Genomic DNA, 17053 nt, shown 5'->3' with positions numbered 1-17053 from the left:
TCATTCTTTTGTTTGTTGTACTAATAATTTCTATGTGCAATCTCTGGGCAGGTATGTGCACCGGTAGATAAAGTATAGAATATAAATACAAAATATAAACAAGGTAGTTATTTTCAAATTCTTGGCCCTGGCAGGCAGAACTACTGTTGTACCTGCCAGGGCCATGTGCCTAGTGCACAAGGCACCAAACCCCTGCAGTGCCTCCTGTAGGCAGTGGGGCCGCACAAGGGAGGGAGGACTCATGTTGCTCCTTCGGGCTGTGCCTGGCTGGATCCAACCCAAGCTGAAGCATTGATTCTGTCACACATGTGCTGCCGAGCTTAGGCCACGGGGCCATCCAGATCTAGATGACCAGGCAGATGGATGGACAGACGGACGGACAGATGGATGGGTGGATCGAAGTACGGATGGATGGACAGATAGATGAATTGACAAACAGATGGATGTACACAGATGGACGGGTTACCAATGGACTACTGAATGGACAGACGGATCGATATACAGAGCATAAAACCTTATGGTGTCAAATGCACCTGCACCTCTGCAGATAGACACCCAATATTTATGAACCAGAATACCTCATCAATATATAAGTGCTGTATGAAAAGATTAGGAAATGCTGGTTTTGGTTGATGTTCACATTGATTGGTTTTGAAAAACAGAAACATGTGACCTATGTAGTGTAGCTGTAAACACAAGACTGGATGTCAAAAAAAGTTGCAACTCCCTGAGCAGACAGTTGCAACTTTTAAAAAGCAGAGACCTAATAAGCAGAGAAGCTCATCAAACTTTCATATCTGTTGTGTGTTGAGCTGCAGTTCACAATCAGACTGACTGAAACACTTCTGATTTTTGCTCTCGGTGACATCATAGCAGCCTTTCTGTTTCTCAGCATCATTTTCGGTTGCTTTGCGAGCTGCTGGGACGTAATGTGGTATGAAATCTGCTGATTCAGTGACGGATGATCCAGAGAGCTGTGCTGGGGAGCCAGTGAAGCGCGAGAATCAAGCACGACTGGAATGCTTTTAGTTTGCCATCGTACACATGCTTGGTCAGATCGAGACGCACGCTGGTGGCGGTTATACACGCATGCACGCGCACACACACACACACACAGACAGCAGCATGAACACCCACATGTCAGCAGAAAGACACACAGAGGGAGAGCAGAGTTTACTTGGCTGGCAAATTGGTTACCACAGTTGATTCTTTTATTAAATGTAGGGAGTGCTACGTGGCACAGTTACTTACTGCCACACGTTTGAACGTCCACAGTGTTTTGTGTGTATTCAGCCCTTCGCTGTTTTCACTGCTGACTGCGTTCATTTTTTTCGTTATTGTCATCGCTGATGCTGCTGCCTGTGTATTTTTAGAAAATACCTCCTGGGCGTGCTGTAAACACGCCTCATCTGAAGGCTTCTGGCTTCCCTTTGACAGCGCAGACCGCCGTGCATTTATTGTGACTGATGGCAGCATAAATACAATGAAACTCAATCCCAGCTCTGCGGTGTGTCTATATTTGTATATGTATGCGCGTGTTTCGGTGAGTTCACCAGCATACATTGACTTTTTGCCACTCTCCACCATTTCTGTCCACTCGGCACTTCTGCCGCTCCAGGAATTTTTTTTTCTGTCTTCCTCCACCACCCCCCGCAACCTTTGCTCCGAATTGTCGGAACGTTTTTAGGATTCCTCTGCTTTTTTGGAAAAGCAGTGAGTTTGGAATTCCAGCTTTCGCTCTCCCTCAGGCAACTCAGTGTGCATGTGTGTTGAATTCCAGGCACAGACAATTTACTGATTCAGTTGGAATGTGTTTGTTGCCCACAGGGCTCTGGATTCAAACACAGAAAATAAAACACACACACAAACACAGATTGTTCATCATCCCTCAGCGGGAGAAAGCGATTGCTTTCATTCACAGTGATTATCTCTGCCTGTGCGACTCGTTTTTGACCTCCCCTGACCTTTCCCTGCAAGAGCGTGCATCATCTTCTAATACTGTGTGTTTTACCTCTGGTCTCTCATGGGTTACGACCTCTCTTCTGTCTGTACACGCAACCTTTTGTCTATCACACCGAGCCCGAAGTCACACGACTTTTTGTGTAGTTGTTTCCAGGAACGTGTTGTTATTAAACAGGAGGCCAGAGAAAGAGACACCCTGCCATAAAAAACTTTACTGGACCCCCCAAAATTGTGCAGAAAATTGTCTGGGTTTCTTCACCAAACATCACCCGCATTTCAAACATAACAAAACTGATAGCGTGTCGGAGATTCGTTAAGTGGGTCTGATTTTTCTGCCATCAAACATTTGTTTTAATAGGAAATTTGAGCTCATTTCAGAGTTAAGTCCGCTGGCTGAGCACAGCTGGTAATTTTACAACTATTAAAGCTTTAAGAATTTTAAGAATTTGGAGGAAGAAGTTTGATTTCTGTAATATTCTATGATCATACATTTAGGAATCATGAGTCCTAAATGACCAGTTTTTGGTTGGCAAGTTTAAAGCTAAAGTCTTATCAGGGCATTTAGGATGGCGTTAGAGTTTTAATGAGCCTGACAGCTCATAACATGGTAATGTACTTGTTAGAGTTGGCTGACATTTAGACTTTTTCCCAAATGGAGAGAGTCGCAGACAGAGAAATTCACTTAAACTGTTTGTACTGGCTTTCGGGCGTAGCAGCTCTCTGCAAGAAATGGAAGAAATCGCTTCTGCACAGTCACAGACTCTCTCCCGTTCTCTTCGCTTATGTATTTATTATGTATGTGTTTTTCTCAGCTCCACAGAGGTAGACGATATGATCCGCAAGTCGACAAATCTGCTGTTGACCAGAACTCTTAGCCACTGTCTGCAGTACGCCATTAAGAAGAAGAATGTCGGACTGGCAGAGGTAATGTGTGTGTGTGTGTGTGTGTGTGTGTTTCCAAAAAAAGTGGACAGATAAAACCACAATGGTCACTCCAAAAGGTCAGACATTTTTCTGAACTGAGGAAGATGTGGGGAGTTTCTGTTCTCCTACTTTGGATTTAATATTTTCATCTGACCCAAGACCATAGACGCAGAATTAAAGTTGACATAAGTTGAGCATTTTGATGCTTTCCATCTTGTTTTTTGTTGGTTTTGTTTAGTTTTTTACCTGAATTTGACAAACAAGAGAATGCGTTTATTTATATAGTGTCAAATCACAACAACATTCGCCTCACAGCACGTTTTATTGTAGACTAAATACTGTGCAATATTAGAAAGAATCTCCAACAATCAGATGACCCCCTATGAGGGGACACTAGGCAACAGTGGGAAGTCGCTGTCTGCTGCGACTAGCTTAAGGGGTGAGAGGAAAAGGAGGCAAACTGAGTTTACTCTAATGGGATTATAATTGACAAAATAAACTCGCTGTATTAAATAAGGACAGCGCCTGAGAGAGAGTGTTAAATGGGTGGATACAGATATATATCTATTTTTTTCCCCAATAAACCACTGGTGAGGTGGATATCCCTTATATCAGCAGTCCCCAACCCCCGGGCCTCGGACCGGTACCGATCCGTGAGTCGTTTGGTACCGGGCCGCGAGAGTTGACGCTCAGGTGTGAAATGTATGGTTTTCAGGGTTTTTATCGGTTTTCAACGTTATTTTGTTATCGTTTTTATCGTTAACTCGGTTTTCCTGGGTCTTTTCACGTGTGTTATGAATAAATCTTCTTTTTTCCGGTACCGGTACTAGTTTTATTTTGTTGTATTTATCCGCGACACCTTAAAGGCCGGTCTGTGAAAATATTGTCGGGCATAAACCGGTCCGTGGTGCAAAAAAGGTTGGGGACCGCTGCCTTATATGGTCTTCTCAGGCACTCTGACTGTGAGCACAGAAGCCCCACCCACCTGTTGTTTATACCTTCTGTTTGCAGCCAGCAGCCAATTAGAAGAAAGTTGATTTGACACCTCAGCATATACCAATAAAGACGTGGTTTGACGACCATTACAATAGTTTCTGGGTTTTTTGAAGGGTAGCTGCACAGGTAGAGGCGACCCTCACTAACTTCTGATGCACACCCAGTTATTTTGTTCTATAATGAGGTTCAGAACACAGCTTCAAGTAATACTCCGAGCAGGCTTTCACATGGTAAGAAATTCAACTTTTAACAACTTAAAAAGAAAATCTTACTTCATCCTCAACAATTTCTGTCTTTTATTTCTGTATCTAACAACAAAAACAGGGATAACATTGAATTGCAGTCAGAAGCATGTGCAGTGGGGTCGAAACCCTATTCACTGAACATAGTTTTGGTCCCAGCAGTGGGGCCTGCCCTGCTGTTTGCAAAGTAAGAGGAACTAAAGCAGCTTGTGTCAGACAGAGGATTAACAGAGGAGCTGCACCAAGACCCACTATAAGATAAACAAGGATTATTCTGAGCTGGGACTCATGCAAAGCTGCTCTAGTCGAGAGAACAAATAACATTGCCAGTAATGATAGTGAAATTATGAAGAGATGGAGACAGAGATCTACTGAACAAATGCTCATTAGACTTTGAGGTGTTACAATAATGGCCTCTGAATGGTGGATTTTTGCAGTGATGTGAGCCAGTAAACAAGTGAAGTCTTATGTTTTTGATTCTGTCTTTTATTATTTTGTTTTCTTTGGCAAGTGCAACTTTTGTCGCCCCCGACACTTGTAATAACCCTCTCAGAGTGAACACGTTACTCTAAAGTTGCTTGCACAACTTCAGAGTAGTTCTCTTACTCGGAACGGCGATTCTCAGCATTTCCAGCTCATTTACTTTCCCAAAAACAGACATTTCCTCTTTTCGGCCCACTGTTATTGTTGTCCCATCGCTGCAGAATGTGATGTGAAGTAATGATTTAATATTTTCCACTTTCCGTTGCTGTTTATTTTCATGCTCAGCGGCTACACTAGAGCACAAACATCATTAATTCACGGGGACAGGATGTAATGATAAGACGACGTGTTATGGAAAATTCAGCACGTCTGCATCCTTTATTAAACAAGTTCATCTAAGAATCACAAAGCTCTATTTGTTGTTCAAATTAAGGCTTATGAGGAAGTCACTAGACTGATTGTTGCAGAATGTGAATGCATTTGCACACCCGTTTGCTCCTGTCATTGCACGTATTGCAGTTTGGATTCGATTAACGCATAAAAATTCACGATTAAAGCCAAAAATCAAGTAAACGTTTGTACTTTTTAACCTAAGAAATATCAGTAAACGTGGCAAATGTATCCCACACGGTCCACAGGAGACATTATACTTTTAAATTCGGTGGTGTGTTTGATATTTGGCTCTTTGGCGAGCTCTCGGCCCATTTCATCGAAAAATTGCCCACATGCTGGAAAAAAAATCGAACTCTTCAATATGTTCCACTTGCAAAAGATGACACAGATGTGAAAAAATGTGAGGAAAAAGAAGTATCGGCTGCGCAACAAAAGGAGAACGAATCCAAAGATGACCGGCTACATGTTTGTCCTGTTTGTGTAGTTGGTGCAGGTGATCATTAACACCACTCACCTGGAGCAGAGCTGCCACTTCCTGGAGGAGTTCATATCAAACATAACCAATGTTCCTCCTGACACAGTAAATGCTACCAAGCTGTACGGCACCTCCACATTTAAGGTATGGCTGCTCTTTCTTCCTCTGTCTCCTCTTTTCTCCCCAGCTGTTTTACTTTTTCTTTATTCCCCCATTCTTCTTTTCTTTTTCCTCCTTTCCACACAGTTTATCGTGCCATGCATTGTCTGTCTGCAACATGAAGGCACGCACGTGTCTCCAGTTTGTAAATTCTATGATACTTTTCCTTTTTTTCTTTTTTTTCTTTTTTTTTTTAATTCTCTGTTGGTTACAATCTTCTCTTGCAGGATGCTCGTCACGCCGCAGAGGCGGAGATCTACACCAGCCTGAATGCAAAGATTGACCAGTTCCTGCAGCTGGCTGATTACGACTGGATGGCTGCGGTGCCCGGAGGCGAGAATCTGGCTGCCAGCGACTACCTGATTGACCTGATTGCTTTTCTTAAGAGCACCTTCAGTGTCTTCACCAATCTGCCTGTTAGTAAACACGTGAATACACGCGCACACACACACACTATAGACTTTACAATATTGGAACACCAGAACAGAGAATCGAGCCATTCAGCACAACTAAGGAAATCTGCAAATCTCACCTGCAAATATAAAGAACTAAATAACTATAACAGTGCTCCATCCATCCATTTTCCATCCAGTTTATCCAGGTCAGGGTTGTGGGGCTGGAGCCCAGCTGCCACAGGGCGAGAGCAGGCGAGATCAGTACACCCTGACAGGTTGCCAGTCTGTCGTAGGCTAACACAGAGAGACGTACAGTCATTCACACTCACATTCCACACATAAGATTACATTTTAGATTCACCAGTGAACCTAATCTCACTAACTGCACGTCTTTGTACTGTGGGAGGAAACCAGAGTACCGCGAGACAACCCACTCAGACACCCAGGACCTTCTTTCTGTGATGAAACTGTGCTAACAACCATTATCGTGCTGTCCTACAGCAGACAGTGATTAAATTATAACTTAAAATGAATTTAAGTAAAAGAAGAGGAGGAAAATGTAAAGTTTTAAAATGAAAGTGAGGAGTAAAATTGATAAGCTTTCTTAAAAAGTTTTTAAAAGATGAATCCCAAATATAATCAAACTGCTACAGAAACAAATGTACAAAACTTGGGGATTCTGGCAGGTTTGGGTGTTGTTGGCCAGAATTAACTAAGTTGACATCCTAAGTATATACAGCGTGCTTCGGTTCAGCAGCAGGTATGGTGGATGTTGTAGTGTTCGCAATATGTGGGTGATTGAAGTGTTTATCAGAGAGATGAAACAACCACCTGCTAAGCAGACGGTACAACACAGAGAGGCCTTAAGAGAGCATCTTTCACTGTCTTACAGTGTTGTGCTTGCAGCCGCCCCCAACTCTGTGTGAACAGTAGTCATGGCCACAGACCGATGGTGACAACAATTTGCATATTAATGATCATGAAACTGAACTCATGGTCTACTATTATGTAACTTGTAAGGTTGGGAAAAGCTGCAGTCAGCTGTGAACAATGTTAATTTCGTTGACAAATAATTTTCATTAAAGCTTTCATCAACAACCTTTTTTTCTGACGATAGCAAACTAAAAAAAACTAATGCACAGAAACTGATGAAATGTGTTGAGACTTTCACCAACGAGTAAAAATGAGATGAAAATATTCTGAAGAGGTGAGATCTGTTGGGATTAAATAATAAGCTGATTCCTTTGTGCTAACGGTTTAGGGCTCTGCTATGCATTTGGCCACCATTACGAGAATCGATCTCACTAGGAAGAGAGGAATATCGCTTCCTGTGCCCAAGACATGAGGTCGTCCTAAGGTCATCATAAAACAGCCTCACAGCGCCCCCCCCCCCGTGTGAGATTAATGTGAAATGTTTCTAAATTATAAAAAGGGGGTTTCGTAGCCCTGTGTTTCACACGTGTTGTATTTACTCTAGGCTACACGCTCTGAGTGTGCTGTTGTGTTCATTTGTCCGTCTCGCTTCGTGTTAGCATGACGCATCACAGGGCAGCACAATCTGCTTTACTTCGTTAAAGGATCAGCTTGTTACAGTTTAGGTCGTTAACATGGGGTCCGCTAAGCTTATTAAAGGGTGAGCTGGTTAGGTCAGGACCACTAGATTATATACAGACTCAGGCTAGTGACGCTGCTGCCCAACTTTAATAACATTACACTTCAGGTCAGGATATCACAGCGCAATTTTTCACATTTTACAGTTCTTTCTAAAGTGGAAAGAAATAATTATACTGTTCAAAGAAAATGAAAGGAATGCTTGATCATGACAGTGAAACCTACACTAAGTAGGGTTAAAGTTCAGGCATACCAGTCCCACACTAGGAAGCAGAAGCCATTGTGAATCCATTTCAGTTGCTTTGGTGCAAATAAAAGTGACAGCAATGACTGGAAAGGCGACGACAGGACAGCCCTCCAAAAAAGACAATGGTTTGCAGATGGTGGCCACACATCATTGCTCTTTCCATTTTCCCCTCCAACTTTTCTTTTTGTTAGCGGCTTTTTCACTACTAGTAGCACGAGTTCGCCTGCAGCCCATTCAGGTTGCACAGATATTCAGCTTCTCTAGTACTTTACGTGCTGTTGTAAGAAGGTGTGCTGTGTCTCCCTGCACAGTCTCAAAAGTGCAGAGGAGATGCCAGGAGACGGGCAGTTACTCGAGGTTAACTGGACAGGGCCGTAGAAGCAGCGGGTCCAGTGTCTGCTCTGTTTTTCACTAGCCAAACCTCAAATCAGTGCTAATGCCGCAGCACTGCACTGTTGTCCAAATACGCTCACTTTCCAGTGTCAAATAAACAAGATGGTAACGGCCAAAATGTGTGGATGGCATCATGTTCGCTACGTTTATCGTTTATACAAAGCCTTCAGAAGGAACTGAAGAAAATAGAGGGGCATTGTACTGCATGCTGAGCAGAAAAGCGGACAGAGCTTAATATCCCAGCTACGTTGTTCCCACTCTGAATCTACTGTTTTGGGTTCATTTAAAAAGTAAAGTGGGATTAACCCGCTCAGCTTTTAATGACAAACAAAAACTGAATTTTAAAGCCTGAAATTGGATTTTGTATCAGCTGTTTTGATCATTTAAGCACACAAACTGATCTGAGAGCCTACACACACAGAAATACACTCACACATGGACACACACACATTAGCTCTAAGGTGATTTTGCACGCAGATTTAGTCCCAGAGGGTCACAAGGCCATAAGCACCCACACATGTACGCGCCAAGTGTTTTCTAGCATTTCTAAGAGGCTTTTTCTGCACCCCCACAAGCCCTGGACATGACCCCATCACACACACGTTAACACCCAGTGTGGGGCCTCCTAAGCAGATCAGATGCTATGAACCTATGATGCTGGGTGGTATGACCTCCTAGATTAAGAGGTGATTGTGTGAAAGAGTAAGGTTTCACAGAAATGAACTGGATACTACTAAAGTGCGTAAACAGGTTTATAGGGGCATAAATTAACAAATACGTTTATACTGCCCCTTTATTCATGTCCTACTGTGTGTCTGGGTCTATGCGAGTAGGGGGCAGCAGCATTTAAAAGAGATATCTAAACCTCCTACTTCTGGGGTGGTACAAAGGTATGCAGCCAAAAGATGCTTTCTGTTGATTTTTCCAGAGTGTGTCGTCATTTTTGCACACTACCCAAAAACCTCACCAAGGAAGCATCTCTGTTGGTCCAGTCCAGCTCAACTGGCTCTTTTCCAGCACATCACTGTAGGTCTATCTAACCACTTTCCCCAATTCATTAACAAGACACCTAGATACTTGAATCTTCAACCCTGAACCAGCACTTCACCCTTTTCTGGCTGACAGCTGTGGCCTCAGACTTGCAGATGCTCATTCGCATCCCAGTCAAGCCATCCTGGTGCAAATTGGAAGTCGTTGCTTGATGAAGCCATGTCGACCACATCATCTGCAGGAAGCAGACGTGATTTTTAGGATGTTCTCTGATCTTTAGCTGTGCCTGAAATTTTGTCCATAGACGTTATGAGCCCAGTATGAGTAACTTATTGGTGGCAATGTGAAGCCAGTTTTCCCTGTATTTTTACATGGACCAAATAGCACATAACATGAAACCCAATACAGTACAATCAACTATTAAACCCCATAGGATTCACTGAGGGATGCAGTTGAATGTCTTCTCCAAGTCCACAAAATAACATCTAAAACGCTTTTAATGGCTTCTAGTATTAGTACTGAAAGCCAATCTGAATTAAATTGTTAAACTAATTAAATTAGATTATTACAGACTTCCTGTACTTTGACTGTCATACACTTTCAAAGCCACAATTTTCTGGACGACCTTAGATCATCAGCCAAATTAAGCCCAGCTTCAACTCATGAACTCAAGTTCGGGGCTTCACACTGCTTCCCACTCATGGATTTTACTTTGATGGAATACTGTGAATGAGCCTTTTTTTTGATATATTGCACCATTTCCAAGCTTTGAAGCAGACGATTTGATGGACGATAATGGGAAGGAAATAAAGCATCCCAATATAAAATCCTGGATGTTATGCAGCCAACAGTAAGGACGTTGAAAACAGCAGAAACATACAAACCCCAATCCGATATTAAGGAGTGAAGGAGCAGCATGTTACAGAAACATTCCTGCAGCGATCAGCTCGCTATATTTTTGCACATGCTTGTGTCAGCTGTTTAAACAGCTCTAACCCTATTAGTATTAAATGTAAAGGCTCTAAAGGTATTTGGCTCATATTTCCTGAACAGCTACAGGAAAGATTACACTTATTCGTCTCATTCCTCAGTTTCAGTTCCTAGAAAGGAAAGCGTTTCCTTTATCCAAAAACTAATACTACGTCTACTTAGAAAAAGGATCATAATCGAATTGGGATCAAATTTTAAAAGCAGAAGGGGGACGACGTGAAAAGTCCTCTGGAGTGAAAACAGTCACATGAATATTGGAGAGCAAACTTTGGGCCAACAACCCTCCGGTTTTATGGTTTATGGGCACTTTGATCATTTTTCTGTAGTGTTCTGAGATGTTTTGGCCACTGCTGCCGCCGTTGTGTCCACCAGATCTGCGTGGTGCTTCAGCACGTTGCACAAAGTGCCAGTTAAAGCCAGATTAGCTTCATCTCGAGGGCCCGTGTGTAATATATACACACACTGAGGTAGAAAAAAGCTGCCAATGTCCTTGCAGTGATTTGATTGAGGAGGATTGTTTCCAGGCAGCCATTATAACTCCTTCCACTCTTTTTTTCTTTTCTTTTTTTTTTTTCCTTTCCATTAATAACACATGACTTCTGATGCTTTGCCCTGTGCTAAATTTCCTGGTTTATGTTTCTTGCTTTAGGGAACACCCATAGAACACGCTACCTTACCGGTGAGTATCTGGGCTGCTGTTGTGATGGAGTGATGTTTACAAACCCCTGACTCACCTTGTTAACCCCTCAACCCTGACCTTAAATCTCCTCACTAGAACGCATCGACCAGCATGCGAGATAAAAAGAGAGTGATGCACGTTTTGCCTGAGTCGGTGTTATCTCTGTCCCAACCAGGGAAGGAAATGGTGGCACAATTCTGTTTGTTTCAACTACTGAACCACATATTTTGGCAGGTTAAATTGTCATTTTGTTGTAGGTTCAGTCATAGTATGAAACATTTGTTATGTATTATAACTGTGTATAAACAGTTGATATTTAACTCTCTATCTGAGAGTTATCCAATCTTGACTAGAGCACATCTGGTACGCTTGGGCGGTATCGACGTGTGTTAGTACAGAAGACTATTTACAAATCTGCACAGTATGACTTTTTTGTTTTCCAAAAAGTCAAAAACCAACATTACTCCTTTTATTTAAAACATTGGCAATTAGTCAGTGATCAAGCAGCTGAGCTCAGTGAGCTGTGAAAGATGTTGGCTGTGAGTTAGTTAACTCGTAACTAGTACACTGGGAATATTTTGGGGTTTAGTCCAGTTGATAAAATGAGCCAGCCAAAGAGGCAGAAAGGAAAAAAACTGTGTGGATTCTTTGCTTGTGAAAAGTGTGGTTTATATTTTTGTAGGTTCAGTCACAGTATAAAACAATTATCATGTGTTTTAATTGTATAAAAACGGTAATGTAAACCATTGGAATTTAAAACTTTATTAGCTATTGGGGCTTTACTTGTGCATGGCTGGTAATCAGGTGTTTTAGTATAGAAGGCTATTTTAGAAATTTGCAGTTTGTTTTCCGAATCAGAGTACTTTATTAATCCCTGAGGAAATTATCTAATTTCCTTCAATGTTGTCCAAAAAAAAACCCAACAGTCCTGTATTAAAGAGGACAGATTCTGTCAGTGGACAAGCAGCTGAGCTCAGTGAGCTGTGAAAGTTGTCAATTGCAAGTTAGTAACCAGTAACTTGGGAGTATTTTGGGGTTTAGTCCAGTTGATTAAAGTGAGGCAGCCAAACAGGCAGAAAGGAAGAAGCTGTGCGGATTGCTTGCTTTTAAAAAGTTGTTTTGTACTCTGTTGAGGACACAGACTTGGAGATCAAACATGGACAATGATGTCAGGGATCAGTTATGGTCAAAGAGTTATTGTATAAATTCCTCATTGACTCAATAAATTAATAATATTATTCCGAGATTCATTATAAATCCGTCAAGCAATGATTTAATGTCACACCTCCTTATATAACCAGGGCACAGGTCACTGTCGTTCTACATGCACGAGTGTGGGGGTGATGACTACACAGACCCATCATAATCATCATCATCCAATGAGAGACAACTGAAGGTTGTTTCTGACTGTTGGGTTGATTTTGTTAAAGTCAGAGTGTAATGTGAAAGATGCTCGTTAATCGCCTTAACCTATTTTTTTTTAAGCACTGGGCATTTTTTTGTGAAAAACTCGCTGTGTTCCTTCCCCTGGTCTATCTCCCAGTTGAAGCACCCAGCTTTTCCACTGTCCAATGGGTTAGCTGACTAACGTTATGGCTTGCTGTGTGGTACAGACGATCCAAGAAGTGTGTGTCAGCTTTGCTGAGTGAAATTCAAGCATTTTCCTTTTTTTGTTTTTTAGTCCTGAGCACTAAGTAATTGAATTTTATTCTATTTGAATAAATAAATTGTGTGATATTTATCGCAAACTGCTTCACAACAAATGCCAGAACATAAAAACAAAAGGCCATTGAAGAATGTCCTTTTCTTTGCCTTGGAAACTCTTGGGTAGCTTATGCTTTGGTTCGTTATCCATTTGCGCTGTGAAGCTCTGTCTAATCAGTTTTGCAGCATTTAGTAGAATACGAGCAGAAAGAATAGCTTCTTACTAACTCATTCTGCTGCTTCTATCAGCAGTTACATCATCAATAAACACTAGTGACACAGTTCCACTGGCAGCCATACAGGCTTACACCATAACACAGCCTTCACCATGTTAGATGCATAGTATAGCTTTGCATCACAAGCTGTTTCTGTCATCCTCTGTATTTTTCTCTTCCCATCATTCAGGTACAAGTTAATCTTGGATTCATTTGTCTAACATGTTTTAGATGTTTTCTAGCAAAGTCTAATCTGACTGTCGTGGTCTTTATGTAGCCAGTGATTTGCACCTTGTTGTATAGCTTCTGTATTTACATTCATGGAAGCGTCTCCCGATTACAGATCTTGACAATGATACACAGGTTTTTTTTTCATAACCACAGAAATAAATCTGTGATCCACTTTAGTTGTATTTACTGGTCTTTCAGGCCTTTTGCTGCAGCTCAGCTGGCCAGTGCCTTCATTTCTTTTTAACAATGAGCCGTTTGGCTGCTACACAAGGTCAAATTTATTTATACACCATATTTAAAACAACAGAGTTAACCAAAGGGCTGTGCATTAAAATTGTATAGCGCCATCAAACATTGCACTAAAATCCAGAACAATTGATCACAAAACACAACATTTAAGACACAATGAATAACATAAGATAAAAATAAAATAAATGTATAACACAAAATGCAATAATCTAAGGATGTTGCACTGGTACCAAATGCCAAGGCGAATAAAGATTTAAATGAGTGTATTGTCTGAGCCGTGTGGATACGGAGAGGTAGATTATTCCATAGATTTGGTGCTGCTGCTGTAAAAGCTCAATCACCTCTTGGTTTTAGGCGTGCGTTAGAGGAACTGGTCGGATAACTGCAGCGTTTACAGGTTTATCAGTGTGAAATGGCTCAGACTGATACAAACATGCAAGTCTGTTGAAAACCTCAAAAGTAAGCAATGAAATCTTAAAATCAATTCTAAAACAGACAGGGAGCTAAAGAAGGGGTGAGAGGCCGAGGTGATGTGTTCATGCCTTTTAATACCAGTTAAAAGACGAGCTGCCCCATTCTGGACTTACTAAAGGCAGTGCATAGATGATTGTTCAAAGTCCAGGGAATTACAGTTTTGAAGTTTTCACTGATTGGTTTATTTGGGTATTTTTCGCTTAACGGCGGTCAGATTTAAAATTATAGTAAAAAGCTATAAATACAAACTCGACATTTAGAATCAACTTCAGATGTCATATCTGCTTCATTTATCACAAAATCACAAGAGAACATATCTCACCTGGCCACGAAACCACCCATCAATTGTCACATTAAGTGTGAGCCTCTAAAGATGGCCAACTGCAGGAAAAAATGTGTAATTCCCAAAGAGTTGATACAAAATTTTTGTAAAACCCTTTGAATTAAAGCTAAAAGTCAGCACTTCAATGACATATTTTGATTATGTTTAATTTACAATACACTGTGGTGGTGTACAAAGACAACAGTACAAAAGCTGTACAAAGGCCACTGTGTGCCATTAAAAACACCCTGTGTGATGTCAGGAAGGTATGAAAAGATGGATACCGCCCAAGCCTGATGTCTGGTACTCACTTTCTTCAGATTTCTAAAACAGGCTCTAATGAAACAAAGGTAAAAGGCCAATGAGAAGAATGTGTTTACCAGCCGCTTCAAAAGACAAAAGAAATTTCCAACCCTGGTGTCTGTCAGATCAAATGTGGTTTGTAGTCCTTGAAGTAAAGCTGCTTGCGCTGGTTCTGTGTATCTGTGTGTCTGTGTGTCAAGGTTACAGTCAAAGAAAAGAAGGAAAAAATCACTCACAAAAATGCACAAAAGTCCAGACTTCATTTTTGTGGTGTTTCTTGAGTGACATGAACAAATACCTGCCTGGTGCAGAAATCTGTGATTGTTCCACAAGCCTTAACCTGGGCCTGGGCCTGCACCCTGCACGGTCTCAGACACATCAGTATATTCCCCCTTTTATAGTCTTTTTTTTTTTCAGGTCATTAATCAGAATAAGCACCTGTAACCCTTCAGATTTACCCGGAGCGCTCAATCTCATATCCCCCAGTCGCAGATTTAGGTGAAGAAGCACTACAGCCGGGTGTCGCTCTGCAGTGTCATATTTTTAAAAACTTTTTTTTTTTGCTGTGATCCCACCTCTTGACTTTTGGCTGCCCTGTGTGGCTGTTCGTATGATTGACAGGTTTCTGGATGGACGGAGAGCATATTATACACCATGTCGAATCAGTTCCAGGAGTTGTGAATCAGTGCGTTTGTGGCGTTGTGAAGCGCTGACTTACGGTGATGTTGTGTTTATAACTCAACCTGCTTTTAGCATTATGAGGCTGCAGTTGAATTCAGATGGGAGCACTTCAAAAACAAGCTCTGTCCAAAAAAAAGGGGGGGGAGTTGCACATGAGACTATAATGCTGAACACTTTTACATGTGAGGCTCTGGTTCTTCTAACAGATCCATAAACATGAATGTTTTTATTAAAAGTACCTGATTAAATTTAGCTTGAACACGATCTAAGATTAAATGAAGGGAAAATCATTGTGTTTATTTGGCCTGTATTCAGGTACCTGTTCTGCCTCAGTCACTGCTGGAGTAATACATGTGGCCACACTTACACATTTATTTACCCCCACAAAGCAAGACCATGAATAGCCTGAACACTTTCTTCTCAAGTTTGCTGTGCTGGAAGCTGACAATCAACATGAGCCAGATATTTTTTTTAAAAACTACTTTAAAGCCCCTAAAAAAATCTTAAAGCTTTGCTCTTAATATAATTTTATATTAACAGTTGATCAAATAACTGTGTCTCTAGTAGTGACACCAGATGTACATTTGTCAGTTAAGTACATAGTGATTAGAACATTTTTCATAGGTTTTACAACTTTTCCTATTGATAAAGATCTCCTCTGCAGGCATTCATACTATACTAAAGTGAAGTAGTAGATAATCTTTCTACTATCGAAATGTATAATGAAACATTTGTCAAGACAAATGAGCTGCCAGAACTTTGTTCTGTAATTTTACACCTTTATTTGTGTAGAAAACCTGAGACATGCTGTTGAAATCACACTTCTTTTCCTCATATTAACACTTCTGGGGGATTAAATGTGTAGTTAAATGCATTTACAGTGACAGACAGACATTGGGGAGTTTTACTGGTCTGGCTCTGCATGTGGCTCACAATGTAAAATGACTTTAACATCCCTGCTGTAGAATACTTCTTATAGAGAGTAATTCATGGCCTACTCAATGACTGCAAGGTGTCCAAATCATCACGCCTCCACCTCCGTGCTGATAGTTGGTATGAAGTGTTTCTGCTGATATGCTGTGTTTGGTTTTCTCCAGATGTGTTGTTGTGCATTATGGCCCAACATCTCCAGTCTGGTCTCTTCTGCCCAAAGGACATTGTTCCAGAATCCTTGTAGTTTGTTCATATGCAACTTTGCAAGCCTAAGCCGTGCTGCAGGGCCTTTCTGCTGACAATCCATTCAAACAAGCCATATTTGTCCAGCATTTTTTAATTGTAGTGTCACAAACTTTAACATTTGCCATGCTAACTGAGCTCTTTAGAGTCAGAGATGTAGTACTTGGGCTAGTTCCTGGGAATATTGCGGCATTGTGTACTGTGAGTACCTTTTATAGAGGTACTCACATCTGCTGATGATCAGTTAATTAAATGCATTGATTAGCAGGACCTGGCTTCTATTTACCCCCTTAATTCCTATGGAAGCATTTAACGTTACCTGACTAGATGGAAACTGTTAGCAGTTAGGCTGTGAACATAAGTATTGAATATCAGGTGGTCAAACTCACAGTTGGATGTGTTATTGTTAATGTGGCACTAGCATGTGTCACATACCCATCATTTCCCCTCACACAGGCCTAGTGAAGCAACACTAGGCCTTTCTCCACTTTCTCTGCTGTTAGGTGTTGGAAGGAAGCAAACAGCAGGTTTATCGCAGCGTAGAGCGATTTGTAGGTTTCCCGCACGTAAAAACAATTAAATATTAACGTCAGAGATTAATGCGTGTGCGAAAGCACCTGAAGGTGAATTTTCATATCCTGAACAGTGGGACGAGCAGATGTTTGTTTTTTTTTCAACTGTGCATTCCTTCTCTTCCTTCCTCTTTCTTGATTACTCACCACCACCCGTCGTCTGTCTCTCCGCCTGACCCCGCCAGTC

At 41.4% G+C, this 17053-nt stretch overlaps 1 protein-coding gene across 3 annotated transcripts in view; it reads left to right on the top strand.

Annotated features, from left to right (window-relative positions):
- Window positions 1–17053, top strand: part of exoc6b (exocyst complex component 6B) — a 130251-nt gene that overhangs the window by 65794 nt on the left and 47404 nt on the right. For 2 of the 3 annotated variants that reach the window (XM_063469495.1, XM_063469497.1), the window contains exons 16-19: window positions 2775–2886; window positions 5485–5619; window positions 5862–6050; window positions 10910–10939. In XM_063469495.1, the coding sequence (XP_063325565.1) occupies window positions 2775–2886; window positions 5485–5619; window positions 5862–6050; window positions 10910–10939 (466 nt within the window). The remainder of the gene's footprint in view (window positions 1–2774; window positions 2887–5484; window positions 5620–5861; window positions 6051–10909; window positions 10940–17053) is intronic. The other variant, XM_063469496.1, reaches the window with a different exon arrangement.

Source organism: Pelmatolapia mariae, linkage group LG3_W, assembly GCF_036321145.2.
Source record: "Pelmatolapia mariae isolate MD_Pm_ZW linkage group LG3_W, Pm_UMD_F_2, whole genome shotgun sequence".
NCBI classification, from domain to species: domain Eukaryota; kingdom Metazoa; phylum Chordata; class Actinopteri; order Cichliformes; family Cichlidae; genus Pelmatolapia; species Pelmatolapia mariae.
This window is presented reverse-complemented; position numbering and strand designations above follow the sequence as displayed.